The 22,922-nt window shown below is 45.6% G+C and overlaps 1 protein-coding gene across 2 annotated transcripts; it reads right to left on the reverse strand.

Moving 5' to 3' along the window:
- Positions 1-41: 41 nt before the first annotated feature.
- Positions 42-21,003, reverse strand: RGS10 (regulator of G protein signaling 10). Of its 2 annotated transcripts, XM_030951522.1 has the most exons (6): positions 20,900-21,002; positions 19,889-20,089; positions 15,376-15,494; positions 13,884-13,970; positions 6,949-7,092; positions 42-3,398 (listed from the first exon to the last, which is right to left on the reverse strand). In XM_030951522.1, exons 2-6 carry the CDS (start codon positions 19,905-19,907, stop codon positions 3,252-3,254), a joined length of 516 nt encoding a protein of 171 aa, XP_030807382.1. In that variant the 5' UTR covers positions 19,908-20,089; positions 20,900-21,002; the 3' UTR covers positions 42-3,251. The 2 variants fall into 2 exon arrangements, with proteins under 2 accessions (XP_030807382.1, XP_030807381.1); XM_030951521.1 differs by lacking the exon at positions 19,889-20,089 and having other exon boundaries at positions 20,900-21,003.
- Between the last annotated feature and the right edge of the window lie 1,919 nt (positions 21,004-22,922).

The following is a 22,922-nucleotide window of genomic DNA, read 5'->3' on the forward strand; positions in this document are numbered from 1 at the left end:
CAAACTCTGTTCAGAACATATAACACCTGTCAGCACACAGATTTCGTGTATTTGTAGAATAATTTTAATTTTTAGCTGAGAAACACAAAATAGGGTAGAGTTTAAGGCATGCAATCAGGCATGAAACTTCTCTTGCTTGTTTTGTGTGCTCATACCTTCAGTGTAAGTTCTATGAGAGGGAGTAGATCCTATCTTTAATCTCTACATAAAGCAACTCTGAGCACCCACTTACAGCCTGAGGTTGGATGCAATGTTTGCAGTTCCTGGAATGAGGGATTTACTCCCAGGGAAACAGTTCTTTTTCTGCCTGTGGGATTTGTTCTGTGCCACGTGGAGCAAGTGTCACCCACTTCCAGGAGCAAGTTTGTAGTAATACCAATTTTCCCCACATATGCACAATTGCAATTACAGACATCTGCTTGCATGGGTTTAATTTGATTGCCCTTTTACTGAAAAATACAGATAATCTAATGAAGAGGGAAAAGCATCTTTGCTTTCTGCACATTGCAAGTCTACTTGTGGGTGTGGTAGAGAAATCAAACAAACCCAGGCACCACAACGAGAATGGCGCAATCAACTTTTTACCTCTGAGGTAAAAGAGCAACTCAAAGATTAAGAATTTTGTGGGTTAAGGTACATTAGGTTAAGAACATAATAGATATTGAAATAAACATCATAGGATTGGAGATGCTGCTAAAAGATCCATTTCCATTTCAGTAACTGTCATCCTGTGGTAGTGTAAAGCATCTTTGTGTCTACTCATGTGGGGCATTTGCTCTGAGCAAGCAAAGACAGTACCTGAAAGGGAACATATTGCCAAGGAAATATTGTTCATAAGCAGCTACAAACTTATTGTCTCTCTTTAACACTCCACCTTTGTTCATAAGGCTCCTGGTTTTGTTTTCTATTGTTACCCTTTTAAAACATGATAGTCAAAGGCTCTCCTGCCTTGCTCATGCATTTTTAAAATCAATATGATTAAAAATGAATCTACTGTGCATCCATGTGATGAATGTGGTAAGAGCTCGTTCTGCATCTTTCCCACGAATGTCCCCATGCTGAATTTTTCAGTATCACTCAGACTAATGCAGCAAACACTGGGAAAACACAAATCCCAAGTCCTAAACTGGCTGAGCTGCCCACTCCCAAGGGCTTTAATGCTATCAGAAGTTCTGTCCTCTGCTGTGGCAGGCATTGAGAGATTTGTTTTTACAGTGGATTTTCAAAAGAGGCAATCCTGAGATTACAAATAGCTGGCAAGTCCAGAAGTGGATGGTCCCATTTCCAAGGCCCCAGCAGAGAGGAAAAAAAAAAGAAAAAAAAAGATTCATGCACATGTTTAGTTCATTCTTATTCAGTAAAACATTGAAATACAGCTTAAGCATGAGGTCAAATACCACTGAAAGTGCCTGAAGTAATAGGACTTCACCATTAAATCTTTCAAGAGCATAAAAAGAACATTAACTCAGTGCATAAGAATTACACCTTACAACATGCATATTGTGGAGGCACTGACCTCTTCTTTCTTTGATTTCCTAAAAATGAACAGGGCATGGAGCTCCAGGGGAGGAATCAGAACTTCCATTCCCACTTTTAACTAGGGAAAAGCCCATGGAAACAATTTCCTTTACACAATACCTGCAAGAGTGGCTCAGAGTTGAAAGAAATAATCAAGTCTACCAAGTGAGTCTGCATTCTCAAAAATGACAAACTAGACTTAGATTTTTAAGCATTGATTGTGACAGCAATGTATGAAACATATCTGGCCTTTCTGACAAAAAAAAAATAAGTACAAAATGTTCAAAAGCTAACTGTGCATTTAGATTAGCCAGCACATAAACAAAAGTTCAAGACAAGCAGTGCAAAAAATGGAAGAGTAAATAATGAGAGAGTGGGAAACAGCCAGACTACAGCTGTGAAGCTTGTAAATAGAGCAAGTATCTAATACACTTTCCCAGCTTAAACTGCAATTTAGTAACAACTGCAGTGAATTAATCAAAAAATACATGAACACATGAAAAACTCTATGCCAAAATGTGCTTTGCAATGCTGACACATTCCCAGGACAACATGGAATGTTCATTGGGAATGGGAATTGGTCTTTTTCCACCAACCTTTGATTGCACAGGGCAGAAATAAATTCCCCTTGCACTCGGGCTTGATGTGAGTGGCTGAACCCCAAACCCAACTCCCTGCTCCACTGCAGCTCTCCAAAATCACAATTAGGAAACCCTGAAATATTTGAGTGGGGCAAAAAAAAAAAATTCTGCAGGGTGATTTTAGCAGGAAAAAAAAAAAAAAAGAGTAAAACAAAAGCAGATTTGGTGTGTTGGTCCTTTGCCAAAGCACTGTTGGTGCCCAGAGCAGGATTGGTCAGGAGACCTGGGAGAGACCAGATGCTTCCTGATAGCAGCATCTGATGTCACACTGGTATGAGGGACAAAGCCAAGCTTTGCTGAGACCAGTGTGCCCTGAGAGGGACATTTACTCGTTTGCTGTCACATCTCCTAATGGCAGTTAGGAGTTCTTCAGAGATTCTCTCTCTTTTAGAGCCTTTGCTCCCGAGGGAATAGAGGTTATCCCATCCTCTGAAGAAGGTGATTGTCTACTGCAAAAAAAAAAAAAAAAAGAAAAGGGGAAATTTAGGAGATACAAAAATGAAAAATCATGACCAGGGAAGTGTTTTGATTCAGCAATAAAGGCAAAGCAAAACAGATATCACCCTGAAAGAACAAAGTCACACAGGAAGGGATTGGATTCTACTGAGCTTAACCCTGAAAGATGCTGTCCCTTTATGATTAAATTTGCTGTGAATGACTCACCCACAAACTAATGTGAAATGTTCTCCTCAGCTGCTTCTCCCAGCAGCTCAGGATGTAAAAGCTAGTCCCAAATAAAAATTACAAGGCAAAAATAAAAACCCAACCACGCTATCTCCCGTTTCTCGTCACCAAGATGCCTCACAAAGGAAAATAAAAAAAATTGAAAGCATTTCAACTTGTGAAGTATGAAAGGCAATTCATGCTAGGGAGGAATACCTCAGCATTTCAGCTGGGGAACAGTCCTTCCATGGGTGCTTGGTTAATAGCTATCATGCAAAAACAATTAGTCATTCAAGCAATTAAGAAGGTAAGTATCTCCTAAAAAGGTTCTGAGCTTTCCAAGCCCTAAATGCAACTGCTATGAACCTAGACTGTTCCTGAGTGTAATTTCCTTATTGTAGGGCCTCTCCTGAGGAGATCCATTGTGTCTCATGTGTTGTAAATTCTTGATGCTCTTTTAGCTGCAGTCTGAGCCTCTGGGGAGTTCTCCTCTTGCTCCTCACTCTTCTTCTGGTTTAGGAAGATGTCTGACTTCAGGAAGCGGCTGTAGCTGTCATACTTCATCAGGTTGAATATCTGGGAAGAGGGGGAAAGAATACAAAGCACATGAGCTCAGCAAAAATGAGATTTTCAATGAGAAGGATGCTTTAATTCCAATTTCATTCTGTCTGTACTAGAGCATTACATTTTAAAGAAATACACTTGCAGCTCTCCAAGGGGCAGCATGTAGCAAACAATGTTGGTTCCATGGTCACTGCCTGGCTGTACCATCCACATTAGTTTAAAAATCAAATTATACTTTTCACAATAGCCAGCTTTGCACACCTGATACCGAAGGTGGGAGATGCCATGCCTGGGTCAGGGAGGAGATGCTCAGATCCCCCTGGCAGGGGGCTGGAAGGCACTCAGAGGGACAAAGCAGAGCTCTGGAGGGAGAGAGGTACCTCCTGTGCACCTTTCTGCCTGCAGTGACTCCTGAGTGCTGCAGAGTAACTCATGCAGGGCACTGGATAACTAAGGAAAGCCTCTGAGTAATTTACACAAATACTGAAACAGCTGGTTTAGCCAATATTGCTTAAACCTTCACCAATCCTCCCATCCTTGTTAGACAAAATGCCAAGAGTGCTCTCAGGCCAGAGGAGAAATGTTGCAGGAACCTGCCACAAAGAGCTGACCTGGTACAGATGTGCTTTGCCAGTCAAAATGTGGGTTTAAATTGCTGGTGGATTAAATTTGTGTAATTACACTTTTCACCAGGCCAAGAGCTTCTCACAGCCAGCTTGGAAACAAAAAGTCAGCCCCAAGTACAGCTCTTCTCTCCCAGGGCTTGAGTTCAGGCTCATCCCCCAGCATCACTTCTGCTCTTCTATTTATACCCACTGCAGACAAAAAGAAAAACCCTACAACTCTTCTGGAGTTTTCTGAAAACAAAAGGGTTGGGAGAGGAGCCTGGATTCTGTTCAGGTGTCAAGGTCAGGACTATATTTTGCTTGGTGTTGAAACAGAGGGGAAGGGAAAAAAGTAAACTTCAACCTATAATTGAGGCAAAACCAAAGCCAGCCTCACCCTCAGCCTATTATTTCACTGGTGGAGCCTCTCTGAGTCATGTTTCAGGCCAGATTTTTTTTTTTTTTTGATACTCAGAATAACTGAATTTCCAAGACAAATTCCTGGGTTCTCACCTGCAGATGTGGCTACTCGATGTGTGGATAACTCAGCTTTACCTTTACAGGCCTCATTTCTAACTGATAGTACAATCAGCTAACACAACTCTCTGCTAGGAGGAAAAAACCAACAATCTCAAACTGCTTTTTCATTTCACATCCTCGAGGAGCCCAGACAGATGCAGGCAAACACCTAAAATTTGGCTGTTCTTGTCTGTGCATTTGCTGAAATAGCTCCCTTACAAGTAAATTACACGGTGGATTTTTACTAACCAGTGCTTGTTTACATATTTAAATATTTAAGTTATTGTCCAAAACTGTGGAAATATTATTCTTTAAGATACATATTGGAATAGGAAAAAAAATCCCAAAACGCCCACTCTGTGTAGAACCAGATTTTCAGGGTCTGAACTCTTCCTGAGTTAAACAAAGTCAAATTATACCTCCTGGCACTGGCTAACTACAATATAATTAAATTTATCCAACCAGCTCAAGGGAAAAAAAGAATTGCAAGGAAGACATTTCCTGTTAAAACATCATGCCTGTGTTAAGAACTTAAACCCCTCTTGTTCCTGGTATCACTTAAAGCATCTCCCAGAGAGAAAGAGCATTGCAGATTAAGATCTTCTGCAGTCTGGGCAGCCAAATACACAGAGCAGAGTTCACTATCATGAACTGCCAAAGCAGAACCCTCTTTGCCCCCTCCCTCCTCTCGCTGCTTTGTGGAGCAGGAACATTTACCCCACAAGCATTCTGGAGCACGTGGGTTTCTGTGAACCACTCTCACCCCACTCCATCCAGCACAAACAAATGGCCTGGGGGCAGCTGGGGCAGCTGCCAACCCCACCAGTGTCCCCAGTTAGACCAGGAGCTCTCTTTGGGGGCAGCAGCCAACCCCACCAGTGTCCCCAGTTAAGCTTTCCTTGGGGGCAGCAGCCAACCCCACCAGTGTCCCAGTTAAACCAGGAGCTCTCTTTGGGGGCAGCAGCCAACACCACCAGTGTCCCCAGTTAAACCAGGAGCTCTTTGGGGCCAGCAGCCAACCCCACCAGTGTCCCCAGTTAAACCAGGAGCTCTCTGCAGAACTGAAGCTCCTGTTACCAGCACTGCTGAACACCAGGCTGTGGCCTCCCAGCTCTGCCTTTTTCTCCTCCAGACCCACAGTGCCAGCAGTGCTCGACTCTGCTCTTCAGAGCACAAATTACACCACTCCTCATAACTTTATAAGGATTGAAAACTGGAGAAGACCATAACCCTTCTGAGCCATTATCTAGCAGCAATAAACAGTAGCTTCAAGCACTGGAAACTTGCAATGACCCATGAATGCTCTGCATTTGTTTTGAAAAGCTCACAGATTTTCTTCCCACACTAGAGGGATTCCTCCACCTCTAGCCCAGTGTGTTTCCAGTTCAGGTATTACTGATCTTTGGCTCTCCATGTGCATGTCATTTATAAAACAGAAAATATTTTAACTCCAGTATTCTCTTCAGCTCCACTCACCCTGAACTGCAGTGCTTAGATCTACCAGAACAGGTCCTTCCCTTTACCCAAGTCAGAACTTTTTCCATTAAAAACTCTTTTTCTTCACATGAAAATTGGATTTCAGTATTTCCACTGCTAATGTCTTGGAATCTGCCTGAAAAACAGCAGAACCTTTGCTCCTCAGACCCTCCAAGAGCCCCAGCCAGTGTATTCAATACCTGATTGAAGTGGGCTGAAAACACTGTTTAAATCACTGAGCTGCTTCTCCACAAAAGGAAAGAGCCAAATGGAAAATACAGGTAGTCCTGAGGATGGTACAGGAATTAAAAATAGTACTGCAAGTGCTGGAAAGCTGCAGATAAGAATGACTCACTTCATAACTTATGCTTTGAAATCAGCTGAATATCAAGAAAATTTACCACCTAAAGACATGCCTGCAAAATTTCTAATTTCTAGCAGACCTCCCAGGTTCTTTAGGGAAAAGAAAAGCAGAAACCAACTCCTCTAAGTCTTGCACGTTGCAGAAGAGAAGGGTTTTCAGAAAACTGTGCTACATTCATATCAAGATAAATACCAAAGCAAAGTAAAATGAAGAAATTTGAGCTCTCAAGGAAACCAGGGGCAACTACAGAAACAAACATCAGCAATGACTCAGAACAAGTGAATACACAGGAAAACAAAGGCTCTGAGTTAGTCAGGGTGATTCTCAAGCTACCCACGCAGGAACCCCGGAGAAAACTTCAGCCAGTTTTCCAGGAAAGTCCTGAGCTGGAATTAGAATGATTTTATTGAGTCTCTTAATTAATTGGTTGTAGTGAGATGGGGGCAAGAACCTGGAATATCTCAGAGCAGCTGCATTTATATCCCCAGCATAGACAACACAGCTCTGTGCTTACCTGTTCAGTCATGGCTAGAAAGCAGAGCTCACCAAAACCACACAAAAATGAATGAAACTGTGCTGTTGAAATAAATAATTTTACCTGGTCCTGGAGCTTCTGGAACATGAGAGGGTGAGGTGTCTCCAGGATGGTCTCACTCAGACGGGACTGCCCTTCAACATTGACCTGGGAGGAAGCTTTGCTGGACAGGAAAGTCATGTAAATCTCCTTAGCTTTTTCCTGCATCTGCAAAAGGACATTTATTTAAAGAGTTATTTGCTGTGGGAATGCTCTCTGCAGCAGGTTTATCTCACTTGTGTTATGTTCATTTGTACTGGAAGAGGAACACCCTGCAGGCCAAAAGCTACAGTGGTATCAGTGAAAGCTGCCAGAATTCAGCAGGTTGGGATGCTTGAATCTCAGCAACCAGTGTAAAACTGCTCAGCATCATCAGCTACACCTTGTCTTTGCTTTTGAGACAAATGGTTTTCCTAACAGGTCATCAGTATGGCCAAGAAACCCAGAGGAAGAAAAACTGGGAACTTACTACAAGGGAAAATAGAGTGAAAAAACCAGCAACAGCTTGGCTAATTGGCAAAGATAAGACTCTCAATAGGCTCTGAGAGTTGATAAATAAGGGCCTGACCTGCATAAAGCTGCTTGTTGGTATTTGCCCTATTTCAGAGCTCTTCCCTTGTCAAACCAGTAACAGCCATAACATCTTGACCCCACCAGCATCTTCAAAGCAGCGAGTGGCCACAATCCCCTGAAGTTCAAGGAAAGGCCCCTTAACAGATGGTTGGATGAGAGGAAGCCAGAGAGGGAGAGGAGAACCAAGCCAGGCAAGAGCCCAGCCCCTGCTGCAATGTGAATTCTGCGTGCTGAGAGCCAGCAGCAGCTGCTCGGGGCCATCTGAGCCCTGGGCACTCAGCAGGGTCCCCAGGGTGCCCCTAATGAGCAACCACAGCTCCACAGCAGCCAAAGGGATGTGCCTTTGATGGGGATGGGGCTTGAAGAAGGAAGCATTTAAATCCTGCCCATGAAGGAATCACAGAATTACTTCCATGTTTTACTGCTGAGGTACATTTACACACCCGGGGGTAATTAGAAGAAAAGCTGCATGTGCATGAGCATTCAGGAGGCCTAAGGAGTTGGGGCTCTCTCATTGCTGAAGGGGACACCCATGCTCTAGAATTCCTTTTTAAAACTCATTATTCATCTGGTGGGTAGAACGTTATGTGTCAAGTGCATTAGGTCACAATGAACTATTTTTAACAATTTCCAACTTGTTTCACACAGCTCAGGGAGGACTGGGTCAGCCACTTCTGTTCTAAATGACCAATTAATCCAAAGGATCAAAGGTGTGACTGCTACAAGTGGCACAGTTAATGTCCTAATGAGGGCACAGCAAAGGGGCCTTCAGCTATTATTGCATGAGCAATTGTACTATTGCAAGTCCCACTCAAATGGGACTGGCAATACAATTCTGAACCTGCTGTCCAGCTTCAACCATACTTGAGAGAGGGGCAAAGGACTAAGAAAAAAAATTTACTCTCCTGCTGAGTCAGGAGAAAAGAAAAGGAGAGGAAAAGCAGCACATGCACCAAGGGAAAAGCTGCAGCTTGTGCTCAGAAGGTCTCTGCTTGAACTGCCAGGGTGTTCTTTGTTGTTGGCTAATCAAGGCAGATGTAGCTCCTTGCCCAAGGACACAGGAGCCAGCTGGGCACTACAGAGAAAGAGCAGAGGGAGGCTGGAGAGGGAACACAAAACTAGAAGTAACCATGAGGAAGTTTAAAGAGCATGGAGAGGAACAACGGGACTGTGTGGGAGGCTGCTGAAACAGGGAGGCTCTTTGGATTTTGTGAGGAAGAATAACAAAGAAAGGAAGTGAAAGAGCTGTGGTAGGGAGAGGAGGCCATTGCAGAGACACAGAGGACCTGGCTTTACAGCAGCGGGGAAATTTGGAAATGCTCAGCTGAAGGTTACAGGTTCTGCTGCAAATAGAACTGCTCTGCTACATCTGTGCTTCAGCAGCACAGCAGCTGATTAACTACAGCTTATAATTTGCTTTAAAAAGAAAGAACAGTCAAAGCTGCCAGTGTGCTCATACACCCCCCAAGTGTCACTCAGGCAGAGCCAGGTTCAGGTGGAGGAGGCAGAGATTGTCCCTGTTCACTCGGTGACATTCTCTGCTCTGCAGCAGCCTGAAACCAAAGCCTCAGCTCAGGGGACTCTGGAACAGCTCTTAAACTGGGCTCTTGTTCACAGGTGGTTATTAAAGGATTGCTGGCAGTCCCCAGTTCCATCTGTGTGCTCTCCCCAGTGTCCTTGCCAGATTCCCATTTGGAGTAAGAAGCTCTGCCTTGAGCACCCCCCTCGCTATTTCCAGCGCATCCGATATTCCTCCCCACTTCCTTTGCTGAGGTCAAGCTCAGCTCCCAAGCATGTGTGGCTCCCAAATGAGGTGAAGGGAGCCCCAGATGCTCACCAGCCCAGGCTCCAGCACTCAGCAGCTGTGCAGCATCACCCAGCCCTGCTAAACCCTCGCTGCACTCCACATGGGAAGCAACAGAAGAAACCCCTGAATGTACAGGGCTTTGTTCTGGAATCATTCACCACAAAACTTCAACGTGGACATTTTGGTGGGTTTTAGCAATAGCTGAAAATATTCCCTGTTGTTGGAAGCATTTGTTACAATCTGTAATTTACTTTTGAAGCTCGGCTGCAAGAGGAGAAACACTTAAACCCTGGGAAGCAGCACGACTGACATGTTGTTTATTTCATTAACAGTCACAAATGTAACAACATATGACTAACTCCAACAAAATATTTAGAGTTAAATTTTATTCCCTTATCCCCACCACTCCCATTTCAGTAATTAAATTCATGCCCTAACACAAGGGTGGCAGCAGAACTCACTGCTACGAGTGGACTTGACCCCATTGCTTTCTCAAGATTCACCAAACATTAAATTTGTATTTTAACTTCAATTTTAAAGGATTTTTTTTTTTTTCAGTTACAGAGATGTGTCTTGAGCCGAGGGGTAAGTTTGTACCTTTCTGCTAGAAGAAGGGGGGCTGAACCCACCTAAAAGCTGCCTAGATCAGCAATGCACTCTGCCTGCTGCCTCGCTCTGCAGCTGCCAGAGATCTCCCCTGCTCCCTGAATCATCCTCTCTGTACAAACCCAAACACTGCCCCAGGCTGGCAGAGAAAGGATAACAAGAAATATCCCTGGCACAAGGGATGCTCAACCCACTGCTCATGTGCTGACCTTTGGAAAAGTTTAAACTGATCAAGAAGAACCCCAGGCCAGAGCTCTCACCTGAAGTAATGAAAAATTTATCTCATCCTTTAAAAATAGGAGGCAAAAAAATCCCGTTCATAGAATCATGGAATGGTTTGGGTTTGAAATAACTTTAATTTTGAAATAAAGCAAGTTTGAAACTACTTTTTGAAATTACTTAGCTACCTCCAACCCCCTGCAGGGCCAGGGGACATCTCCAACTAAATCAGATTGCTCAGAGCCCCATCCAGCCTGGCACTGAACATTTCCAAGGATGGGGCACTGATCACCTCTCTGGGAAACCAGTTCCAGTGTGTCACCACGCTCACATTAAAGAATTTCCTCCTTACACCTCATCTAAACTTGTCCTATGTCAGTTTGAAGCCCTTCCCCTGTCCTGTCCCTCCATCCCTTTGTCCAAAGTCCCTCTCCAGCTCTCTTCAAGCCCCTTTAGGCACTAGAAAGTCTCCCTGGAGCCTTCTCTTGCCCACCCCCAGCTCTCCCAGCCTGGCTCCAGAGCAGAGCTACTTCAGCCCTTGGAGCATCTCCGTGGCCTCCCCTGGACTCCCTCCAATCTGGGTTAAACTGATATCAGCTTCATCTGACCAAGAGCCCCAGTGCCTGTGAGCTAATCTGTGTGGGAAACCAGTTTTAAGGAGAAGTGAGCTACAAAAAAAGTAAAAGACTGCTTTTAGAATGCTGCGTGCACAATGGAGAGATGCAAAGGGACTTCTGCAAGAGTCACTTCCAGAAGAAAAATCCACGCTTCATGCTACTATAAACACTGGAAAGATTTCTATTTTTAGTGCTTTTCCTAGCTTTGTAAATTATCTAAACAAAGCCACCCATTAGCAGTAGCTACAAAAATTTACTGTGAGTCTGTGTCATTCTAAAGCACATTTATTCAGGCTTTAGTTATAATAATTGGGGCAACCCCAGACTCCAGGCTGACCACACCATGGAATGACTGGTACTGGATAATTAACCTAAAGAGAACCTAGTTAAATCTCTGCCCATTCATTTGGCAATTCATTGAAGGATTCACCAAGCTCCTATCCCTGTACATCACTTTAACATTTTCTCTACTGGCATCCTAAATTAGCAATCCTAAATCAGCTAGAAATATGGAAATTATTTAGCAAGGGAAAATATGATTATTATCCCACTGAAAGCGTGGGACTTTACAGAAAAGTCAACTGACTGCTTGTTCTTTCCTCAAGACTTTCTGTATTCCTGGACCTTAATGAGGGAGGGAAGCAGCTGAATACACAAAACTGGAATTACAAAATGTTACAAAGTTCACAGACAAATTGAACATTTCCCTCTTCTTTCAAAAAGAAGTTTTGTTGTATTTTTATGGATTTATCAATACCCAAAAAATACTCCCAGCTAAACCCAGCAAAGTTGTTTTGAGGGGATTTTTTTCAGTGCAAAACACAGGATATTTACAGAAAGTAGACTCCCCTACCCAAAATACATTGTTTGGAAAGAGAGGGAAATTTTTTGCTGTTGAAAATCTGCTGGGAAACTGTTTAAGCTGACAATATTTGACTGACCTTAAGAGAGGAATCCGCAGTCTGGACACAGCCCTCTTACACCTGCACTTCATAACACCTCTCCTAGCCCAGCTCTCCTATCTAATTCCTACTCCTGGGCATTTCTGGTGTTCCCCCAAGCACATACAATCCCCCAGCACACTCCTGGAAAAGCTGCAGCCAAGGGCTGGGACAGGAGCACTCTGTGCTGGGCTCAGAGCTGCCTGGATGGGCCAGACAGGGGTGCTGAGGGTGCTGCATGCAGCTGGGGCCAGGCACCAGGGGTGTCCCTCAGGGCTCTGCGCTGGGGCCAGCTCTGCTTAATATCTTTATTGATGACATGGATGAGGGGATTGAGTTTTTCACCAGTAAATTGCATAAATAAAATAAATAAAATAGATGAATTTCATTAGTAAATTTGTGGATGACACTGAGGTGGGAGCTGTGTCCATCTGTGGGAAGGTAGGAGGGCTCTGCAGGGAGACCTGGAAGGGTTGGATGGATGGGCAGAGTCTAACAGGATGGAGTTTAACAAGTCCAAGTGCCCAGGCCTGCATTTTGGGCACAAGAACCCCTGCAATGCTCTGGGCTGGGGATGGTGTAGCCCAAAGGGACCTGGGGCACTGGTGGACAGCAGGATGGACAGGAGCAGCCGTGCCCTGGGGGCCAAGGAGGCCGAGGGCTCCTGGCCTGGGTCAGGAATGGAGTGGCCAGAGGAGCAGGGAGGTCACTGTGCCCTGCCCTGGGCACTGCTGGGGCACACCCTGAGTGCTGTGCCCAGCTCTGGCCCCTCAGCTTGGGAAGGACCTTGGGACACCGAGCACATCCAGAGGGGCTGGGAACACAAACCCTGAGGGAGCTGGGGGTGCTCAGCCTGGAGAAAAGGAGACTCAGGGCTGCCCTCATCACTCTCACAGCTCCTGAAAGGTGCCTGTGCTCAGCTGGGGCTGGGCTCTTTCTCCAGCAGCAGTGACACAACCAGAGCACACAGCCTCAAGGGAAATACAGGTTGGATAGCAGGGAAAAGTTTTTCACAGAAAGGGTGATAAAGTTCTGGAATGGCTGCTTGGGGAGGTGGTGGAGTCCCCATCCCTGGGTGTGTTTAACAAAGCCTGGATGTGGCACTGGGTGCCAGGGTTTAGTTGAGGGGTTGGGGCTGGGCTGGACTCGATGATCTTGAAGGTCTCTCCCAACCCAGTCATTCTGCGATTCACTTGGAAGAGGTTTAAGGGCATTTTCTCACTCTTCATGGTGCCAAATGTGCCCTTTGGCAACAAGAGCTACCTCAGATAAAAAGCATAAAAGTGGGATTTCAAAAAAAAATAGCTTCAGGAATCTGACACTCAAGGACAGGGATACTCACTGGGAGTTTTGATACTATTTAATTTCATACTCGCAGAATGAACTCTTAAAGAGCAGATAAATTTGAAATTTCTCAAGAAAACAACAAAACAAACAAAAAAACTGACACAAAAACATTCTGAGAAACAACAAAAAAACATGGTACATATTTTAGGCCTGACTCTGGGCTTCAAAGTCTAAATGTGAAAATGGGTCCTGTGTTCCTGGTGGATCTAAAATGTAAGCCAAGATCCAAGCAGTGAGAAAAAACTTACTGAAGGAGCCTGGTGGAAAATTTTCCAATAGAATATTTCCTACTAGAAAGGTAGAGCTGTCATCAAAATGAAAAGACTCTGCAGATATACATCAATTTGGATAAATATTTAAGTAAAAAAGTTTAAACAGACTCCTTACGTTTTGTAACTTGTAACTTGATAAGGCAAAATGTTTCATTTTGGTGCTGTAAAATATTTTTGTTTGGGCCATTTGTTATTTTTATGTTCCACTAAGATAGCACAGTGGTGTAAATTTCCAGCTAATAGCTGCTGTGCTTTAAAAAAGTTCTGAATGAAATATCTTTATATTTGCAAACAAATGATGCAACATCACTGAATTATTAAAACTTTTGCTACTCCCTAGGAACTACAAAAAGTTCAGTTTTCAAAACATGGGAAACTTGACAATTTCAGCACTTTGTTTTGATTTGAAATAGAAATGGCTTTGCTTCCAAACAATTCCACCAGGATGATTTTAGTGCAATTTCTTCAAATATATTTATTTGCATTCATGCAAAGCACATTATGCAACAGAGATGTTTTAGCTCCAGCTCTGCTAAGTAAACTTTGTTGACAAGCAGAATTTATTTAGGAAACATACCTGCTTTTTTCCCTGTGTTTTCTTAAATTCTTCACACGCTAACCAGAACAAAACGTTTTCTTCACTGAATTCTTTCTTTAGAAATTCCTAGGAAAGAGAAAAAACAAAACCACAAAGGTTAGGATCCAATTTCTCAGCTGTTTTTCCCTCTTCCCACTACAGCTGTTAGCACCAGGAGCTGCCTACAATTAACTTTACCATGGGTTTGCCCAGCCCAGTGTGACAGAGGCACTGCATTTGTGCATCTGTGCATCTGCAGGGCTGATATGGAACACTCTGATATTCTGCTCTTTGAAAGCACATTCCAGGAGGAGGATGGGCTCCATCTAATCTCAGACCATATCAGTAACTAACAGGAACAGCTTCTTCAGCCTCCCTTAAATAACTCGAGCACTTTTACAGCCACTGCTCAAAGGGAAATCCAAAAAGAGATGAATTCATTCCCAGGTGAGTAAAATGAACCGTTTTAATGAGAGGCACAAATCACTTGGGATTCTCATGCAGCACATTTCTGACTTTTGTAACGAGTAAAATCTCTACAAATAACAATATTTCTAAATGGGATCATCAGTGGCAATAAATTCACTTAAACAAACTGAAGCAGAGGATGTAGCTGTGCTCTCTATGCTGTTTAAACACAGCACATTCCTCCAAAAGTGAGGCATGCTTTCAAAGGGGAGAAAATGTACATTAAATTTATTTATGAAATATAATGACTGAAACTTTTATAGCTCTGAGATCATCAGTTTTCTCTTTCAAGCGTTACTAAGTAATGCCAGGAATTAAACAGCACCAAGATTACTTTTTTTTTAAAGAATTTAAAATCAGCATTTTGTTATTCTTGTTTACCTCACTTTTTCTAACCAGTCTGGCAGGAAACCATTTTATCCCAATGCATTTTATCAGTACAGTATGGCGAAAGCACTTTGAAGTAGGCAGTTCCTATTCTTACATCTAACATGGCAAAAGGCCTTGAAACACCAACTCACCACCCTCACCTAATTAAACTTCAAGCCATTTTGAGCTGCACCAGCCCACACTTTGTAGTAAACTGAAAGGGAATATTTTCAGTAGAGCTGCTAAACACAGAGCAAGAGCCACAGAGTCATCAGGTTGCTCCTGGGAACTCATGGCTTAAGGACAACGTGTGAGAAGTGAGAGCCCAGGATCTCAGTGATAAACAATGCCTGCCAGGAGGGATCAGTGGCCCAGGGACTGCAGTTTATCCAACTTGTTCATCCTTGCAAGGGAGGATGGATCCCATTAGGAAGGGGCAGCCAGAAGCCTTGCCAGTGCCCTTTGAGCACAGGCTGCAGTGGCAGGGGGCAAAAGGAGCCACCCCAGAAGCTCTGCCAGTGGCACAGCTCCAGCTCTAGAGAGATGTGTGCCTCTGCTCACAGTGCTGGCACAGCTGCACCCTTCATGCTGAGGCTCATTCTGCCTTAAACCCTGAATTTTGCTTTATGTGGATATCCATGTTTAATATATCGACCCTAAAGCGTTTGACTCCCTCCGGGTCTTCCAGGAGGTTCTCCAGTGACGTGGCCCATTTCGAGGTTCCTTTCAAGGCTTGGTGGCTGCTGCTTGGGTGGCCCTCACCATCATTTATCTCTGGAAAAGAAAAAAATAAAATGGACAAAACAGCATCTTCTTTAGAAAGAGGCAAGTATCAGGCACGTGGATGTCTCCCCCATTTCCCCCTGCACTCCTGATTTCAGCTGCCCTCTTTAAAGGAAACCCCATAAAACAGAAAATGAACTCACACACATACATGCATAAGGAATTTTTGCCTGTAAGGAGGCAAAAATTCCTTACAGCCACATAATTCATGAGCATGCAAGGAGGCACTGTCATTGCTTTAGAGGGGTCCAAGCACCTCCTGCCTGGGGAGCACAATGACCACACCAATGTCCATATTTTGCTCTGGCACTGTCAACAATGTTGGCTTCTCTAAAGGAACTTCTGGCCAGTCACACATGTGAAATTTATTTTTAAGAAGAGAATCATCACTGGGAGCTGGATGCTCAGTAAAAGCAGAGAGAGAAAGAAAAATAATGGTTTGTTTAGCAGGAGAACCAGTCCAAGATATTAATCCAGCCCAATGGGAGGAAATGCACCCAGCAGAAGAGCATCACTCCAGCTGAGTCAGCCTGGTTTTGGGCAAGAGGGTGATTTTACTGTTTCCAAGCCCTGAAATTCTCCTTTTATAAGGTGTACTGGACTGTGCCTACACCTGATCTGCCAGCCAGCCTTCACGCAGACAAGAAATATGGAATAAAATTTCTATTTTCTCTATCCCAGGAACAAGTGCATTTCATTCAAGGCTGCCGATGACAAAAAACCCTTCAGAAATCCTATTACTTGGAAAAACTCCAGGAATGCTATTGCTCATCTGAAAAACCCTAACACAGACATAAAGTGCTCAGCCTCCTCTCCTCTCACACACAAAATGCCCTGGGAACACAGGAGGGAAGTCAGAAGGATAAGAGCTGCACTTCAGGTCACTGTGCACTGGAGAGATGCACAAAACTCTTACTGCAACCAGTGGAGCTTCTATTTATAACTCCTTCATTTCTCCCTACCAACTTACTGGAAATCTGGATCTGGTTCTGCTTAAGCTCTGCTTTTAAAAACCCTCCTTTCACCATTAAACTAATCCTCACTAAGTATCTCAAAAAACTCTCGATGCAGAAATACACACATATATGTATTTGTATTTAAATACACACTAGCAGATGCCCCTTCCAGCTGGTGGCTGGAAATAAAGCTGAGGTTAAAGCCCTACAGAATATTGGCATGAGAGCAGAGGCTCCTGAGCTTTGCTTGGTAGGGACCTGTGGAGTCTGTTGGTTTCACCAACTGCTCTAAATGAATGAACATCTCTTCTGCCTTGATAGGGAGGGGATTTTGTATTAGAAACTCTGCTAGCTTAAAGGTCAGGAGCCAGAGCCTAAGGATTGTCTCCAAACCGCAGCTGCAGCCTCCCCATGTGACAGGAGCACAGCGAGCTAGCACCGCCTCAGTTTGCCCCCCTTCGTGCAAAAGGATGTGGTTCTTGATTAGCACTTGAAAAATTTGTTTTAGAAACCTGACTCGAAGTATTCGGGCATGTAACCTCAGTAAAATCTGTGAGATTTGAGTGGGAATGGCCGAGTGTGTTGCAGCAGAGCACAAAGCCCTCTGAGGAGCTGGATGTGCTGCTGTGTTCACCTGGGAGAGGGATGGCAGCCCTGGGTGTGCAGCTGCTGGGGGCGGCAGAGCCAGGCCATTCCCCCTCTGAGCGTGGCTTAGCACACAACAGAAGGGGGAAACATTTGATTTCCAGTGTTTCTTTTCCAGCCAAATCTGAAGTGGACACTAATGATTACTTTGAAAAGCAGGTGTTTCAATGAGCCAATGCAGACTCAGGCCCTTGAAAACCTAAAAAAAAAATTCTGATGGGCAAAGGCCAGAATTAGTCCTTCCAGAAATCCTGGATACATCAATCTGCTTCTCTTCTGCTGCTTTGACTGATCTCCCATGTTACTGCTGGCCATTCTCTGTCCTCCCTGATCATCATTTTCCCCATTTTCCTCTCACTTCCAGCCCACCCAGCACAGCCCAACTGTACCCCTCCATTCATGTTCTGCCTCCTCTCCTCCTTGTCAGCCTCCAAACCCTACTGCCTCTACTCCCCTTTTCCCTGCATTCTTCTCCTACAGCCTTAACTTCAAAACCAGAATTTGGTTCTGAAGGGAGGACCTACATGAGTGTCCTGGTGTCCATTCTGCTGAGCCCTGTTCAGAACACTGTCACTCAACTTATTTCCTCACTTAACCAGCTCCCCACAACCCAAAAAATACCATGGTACAGAGACAAGGGTTGTCCATTGCAACCCTTCCATTTACGCCTTGCCACATTTATTGCATTTATCCCTGGCCTCATTTATGTCCCCAGAGCAGAGGCTGAGGGATGCCTCAGGTGCTGGGCAATCCCAGAGGTGCAATCCCAGCTCAGCCCAGCCTACAGCTCCCAGCACTGCCCACCCAAGGCTGGGGACACCAGGCTGAGCCCCATGTCCAGTGCTCCTCTGCAGCCACCCCAAAACATCAACATTCCCCTTCAGCACAGACATAAATAGGCTGCACATGACAGTAGGAAACACCCTGAAATTTTATGAGGCTATTAAAACTGCTGGGTATTTTTATTATACCCCATTAAAAATGCCATCACCAGCATTTATTCTAATACAAAAGTGACCTGACATCCCCTCAGTCAGGATCATAACTTCCCGCTCCACATGATGATTTCAGGCAGCAGATTTAATATGTAATTTTCAGAATTTTTTTAAAAGACAGGAAAGAGGTTTTCCCCACAAATGACTCCAGAAGCTGATCCCCAAATCTATCTCTATTACTAAATTACCTTAAAAATTATACTTTCACTGAAGTGCAAATTAATGAGTCTGAAAAAATTCATTTGAGGAGGAAATACAGCAGTGTAGTTACATGAATGATCCTTCTGACACCTATTTATCTCTGATATTTATAAAAAGACAACTTTCCCCTGTTAAAATGATCCGCTGACAAAGTTAAGTAATAGAGCCTTGGAAGAAACAAGCTTGATCCCATTGAATAACAAGAACCCAAATGTACATCCATTTGTATGATCATTTAAATGAGGAAGGCAGACATTTGCTGTTACTAAAAACTGGGAGATAATTTTGTGCATCACAAAGGGCATTACAAAATGGCAGTTCTCCCACCAATATTCCTGTCAAAGCAACACACAGAATACGCATCAGATGATAAATAAGCCAACTACATTTCTAACATTACAGTTCATTTATTACATTATCACAGGCTAATTAAATTTCAGAGCAGAGCCTGCTGCCTTTTGCATGGGTTAGGAAGCAAGAGGCAGAGGAAGGCAGCAAGGCACGCACAGCAGAGCACAGTTGTACGAGTTTCTGCTGAAGCAAACTTTCCACTGAGTTGGAAATCTGCTTCAGAGCCACACGGCTCGCACGGCGTGCGGGGAGCAGCCAGCTGCTCCTACCAACGCAGCAAATGATTGAGTGCTTCTTTTAACAGCACCATTCTTCAGAGCACTCCATGCTCAGCCAGTTGCATTATCTGGAGCATTATTTTAGAGGGAAAGCTCGCAGGAACTGCCTTCCCATCACACAATGGCACTGCAGCAGCGGGCTGCAGATAAAGGCTCTTTGTGCGCGGCACAACGGTAAGTGCAGCACTGAGAACGCCGCAGTTATCAGCTGAAGAGTGCTATCAAAAAATGCCAAATATTTGCATCCTCCAAGCAGGAACTTGGACTGAAATCCCAGGAGGTATCAACACAATATATACAACTTTGCAGGTCAGAACTCACAGTCCTGGCCCTTGTTTCTGACAAGCACGAAGAGCAAAAACCTGCGGGAACCCATCAAACTGAGTGATTTGGACACGGCTAATTGAGTTAGGCATGCTGATCACCCTGCCTCCCAAAGCACTGCCCACTGCAGCTCTTTCCCAAGCTGCTGCCACTCTCCAGCTGTTGATACCGTGGCCTTTGTGGCCCCATATCGAGCAGCACAGACTCACACACCCTTCACAGAGTCCTGCTGAGCACATCCCTTCCAGCTGCCTGTCCTGCCCATCTCCTTCTTGCACACCCCTTCTGCACACCCCCTAACAAACAGCAGCCACACAAACACTCACAATGACAAAAGCACCATGCAAGCAGCACATTCCTCGCTCCACATTTAAGCATGGATGTACAACAGGAAAAGCCACTTCCATTTCTTTTTGAAGAACTTCTCACCAGTCCTCCCCTCATCCACCTGGATCATAAATCTGCAAGCCATGAGCCTTTATTATTGCTTTAAAAGCACTCTGAATACCTTGTCTTGTCCTACATTAACCGAATGCCTACCCAGCAACAATCACCAGTCTGGAATTAATAAATCCAAGGTATGAAGCAGTGGGAAACTTCATTAGCAAGCAGCTGAAAAGGGAAAATTCCCTTACTTTCCATGTATCCAAGCATCAGCGGATGAATCCTCGCACAACAGTTTTTTCCTAGCAGCAGCTGAATTTTAGACCTTTTTGCTACAGCAGAGCTGTCCTCTCACGCGTGGGGTGTTCAGAGCACGAGCTTCAACATCCTCTTTTGACTGTCTCTAGCAACAGATGGCTACTGGATTCCACTTTTAACTATAAGGAAGGAAACTAAAGGGACGTTCCTCTTTTGTAGCATCTCTGGAAGTGTTTACCAGACATACAGCCTTTAAAATACCCCCTCCCCCGCCCCCCCCAAAAAAAACCAACAAAAAACAAAAAACCCAAAAAACCCCAGAAAACCCGGACAACTCTAGACAAATATCACATTTGGCTTTTCTTAGAAACATTACAACTTCTTCCTGCACGCCATAAAACACAGTGTTATTTTCTAGGATTTGGAGATTGCAACTGTTGCCCCAAATGTCCCAGCAGTGACGGATGTCAGACATCACCCCTCGGAACCGACAGACTCGCAGCATCGGGGATACAAAACACAACCGCGTCACAGCGCCTGTCTACAGAGGGATCCGCGCTGTCCTACATTGTTACTGCCTGGAAATCCCCATCCCAGCTTGAACCCTCCACAGGCACACTCCTCAAAGTCAATTTGGAGTTGGAACAACCCCGCTCTGCTGTCCCGAGCAGTCGCTTTGGCCCCGGTAGCAGCGGCAGTTCCGACTGAAGCTCGGCGCCCGCGGCACAAGCCCGCCCGAGCCCAGTTCCCCCTTCCGCGCTGCTCCCAAAGCGGGAAGCGCCCCGGCCGCGCATCCCCCGCGGCCCCGCGGCCTCGCTGCGGAGCGGAGGAGCCGCCGAGCAGCCCCGGCCGCGGCCCCGAGCTCCGGCGGGGCCCAGGGACCGCCGTGAGCCCCGCGCTTCCCCCGCGCAGCCCGGCCCGGAGCGCAGCGCAGCCCGGCCCGGCGCTGCCCCGGCGGGAGCGGCCGCGGGCTCGCCCGGGGGTCGCGGCCCCGTCCCCGTTACCTGAGGGCGGCCGCTTCCTGCTGAGCCGGCTCACGGCCCGGTTGAACATCCCGGGCGCCGCTCGGCCCCGCTGCCGAGCCCGAGGGCGGCCGCGCTGCCCCGCCCCGGCCCGCCCCGCCCCGCCCCGCCCGGGGAGCGGCGCCAGCCCGCACCTGCCCGGCCCCGCCGAGCGCCGAGCCCGGGGCGCGGGGACCTCCCGTGCAACGTGGCAGGGCCGGGGATTCGCCCCCTCCTCAGCCTCCCCCGCTCCCACAGCCCTGCTGTTATCGCCGTGCGCCCGCACCCTGCTCATCCATCCCGCCTCTGACTGTGCCCGGCTCAAGGCTCCTGCTCCTCAACCAGATCTGCTCCTGTCACTGTGCTCGGGGACACGGGATAGCAGCGTCCCTGTCCCCAGCCGGCTTTAACCACCAGCCACCCTCCTGTCCTTGCTTTTGCACCTTAGAGCAGGTGCAAGAAGCAAAAACACTTCCCCAAGATGGGCACATTCATGAAATTGTGTCCTGTCTTAGGAGAATAGACACGCCAAGCTTTTTGTGTTGGAGTGACTCCTTTGCTCGTCCAACACTTCAAAGGACAATTATTTCTGAACAGAAAAGCACAATTACAATTTTAACAAACATACTTTCACTTTCAGAAATAATGTTTTTACCAACATAGTTGTTCAAAAATCCAGCATGTGAGAAGTTTGTGTAATTCCGACAAAGCTGCGAGCCATCAAACAGACAATTACTTCAGCAAAACAGTAGTGGGAGGCAATGGGAGCGCTTAAATCCCACTGGAAATATCACCAATACACAAAAAAAAATCACAGAAACCACTGCTAGCAGACAAGTCAACAGTTGTTTTATTTCCACCTCAGCCAAATCCCATCCTGAACGCACAGTAACACATTGCTAAGAAGCTCCGTTCACAGAGGGAACTTGGATGGGCTCCCCATCTCACTGAAAATTATGGATATTTTCCACTTATATGCACAAGGCCAAGATCTCATTCCTGGGAACTGGTGACACCAGAAGACTGAACACAAGAATCAATTGCATCTGTGCTTCCAAAATAAACAACAGCACAATACCTTCCAGCTGAAGGGATTTGGCCTGCACCCCCTGGACCTCTGCCTTTGGTACCGGGGCCAAAGGCTGTGTTAGCTGGTAAAGATTTCTTGGCTTTTGGGCTGGATTAAAAAAATATGAAAGTTTGCTGCTCTGCTGAGGGAACTGCTCAGCAGCTGCACGTGGTGTTTCCAGGCAGATGTGTGAGACAGGCACAACATTTGGGACACAAGTGGAAATTCCGTGCAAGCATCAGAAGAGCCGGGTGTAACACCCCGACAGCAGCAGGGCCCGGGAGCCACAGCTGGGAGAGGGAAAGCACGTGGGGAGGCACATGGGAAAGGAGCCAGGGGCAAGGTGGGAGAAGACAGCTTGGACATGCACTTCCCAAAGCTTTTTATAGTCATATCCACTAGTGCCAGGTATTCCAGGCAGAACATTTACACTGAAGCGGTACAGAACCACCAGGTTTTATTTTTCTTTCAGAATCAGGTCACAAAGCCCAAAGTTTCTATTTTAAGTCTTAGGAACTCATACGCCTAGGACAACTGCATCATCTTTGAGCCGGTGTGCTGACAAGAAGTTACCAGATTAGATTTAAGACTTAACATCAAGGATTTGGGGTTGAGGGAGTACATAAGAACAGTGAGAATGTTTGGAGGTCAGATTGTGCTAGTGGGGCCTCCAAGAGACCCAGAGAGCCCAGCTCCTTGTCCATTCATATAATGGGACACCTGACCTACAGATCTGCCACAAACTGACCTCCAGAATCCAAGGTTTCTTTCCCCATCTTGATACAAATGTTTCCAAGATTTGTTTCTGCCCCTTTTCCTTGAAAGTACTGCTGTAGAGGCAGAATCCCAGGTGGGCACAGCAGCGCCTGCCCTCTCAGTGCCGTGTTCTCCTCTCTTGTTCAAGAGCCAGGGCTTCATGAGAAATCTTCAGACAATTTTCCTTACAGGTGAATTCAG

The sequence above is a fragment of the Camarhynchus parvulus genome, chromosome 6 (genome assembly GCF_901933205.1).
Source record: "Camarhynchus parvulus chromosome 6, STF_HiC, whole genome shotgun sequence".
NCBI lineage: Eukaryota > Metazoa > Chordata > Aves > Passeriformes > Thraupidae > Camarhynchus > Camarhynchus parvulus.

Coding starts and splice junctions, on each gene's coding strand:
- RGS10 (XM_030951521.1), bottom strand. CDS start 20,948: ATGTTCAACCGGGCCGTGAGCCGGCTCAGCAGGAAGCGGCCGCCCTCA. Junction 7,093..13,883: donor AAACACAGGGAAAAAAGCAG/GTATGTTTCCTA, acceptor GTCCTTTTGCAG/ATGCAGGAAAAAGCTAAGGA. Junction 3,399..6,948: donor TCCAGAAGCTCCAGGACCAG/GTAAAATTATTT, acceptor CCCTCTTCCCAG/ATATTCAACCTGATGAAGTA.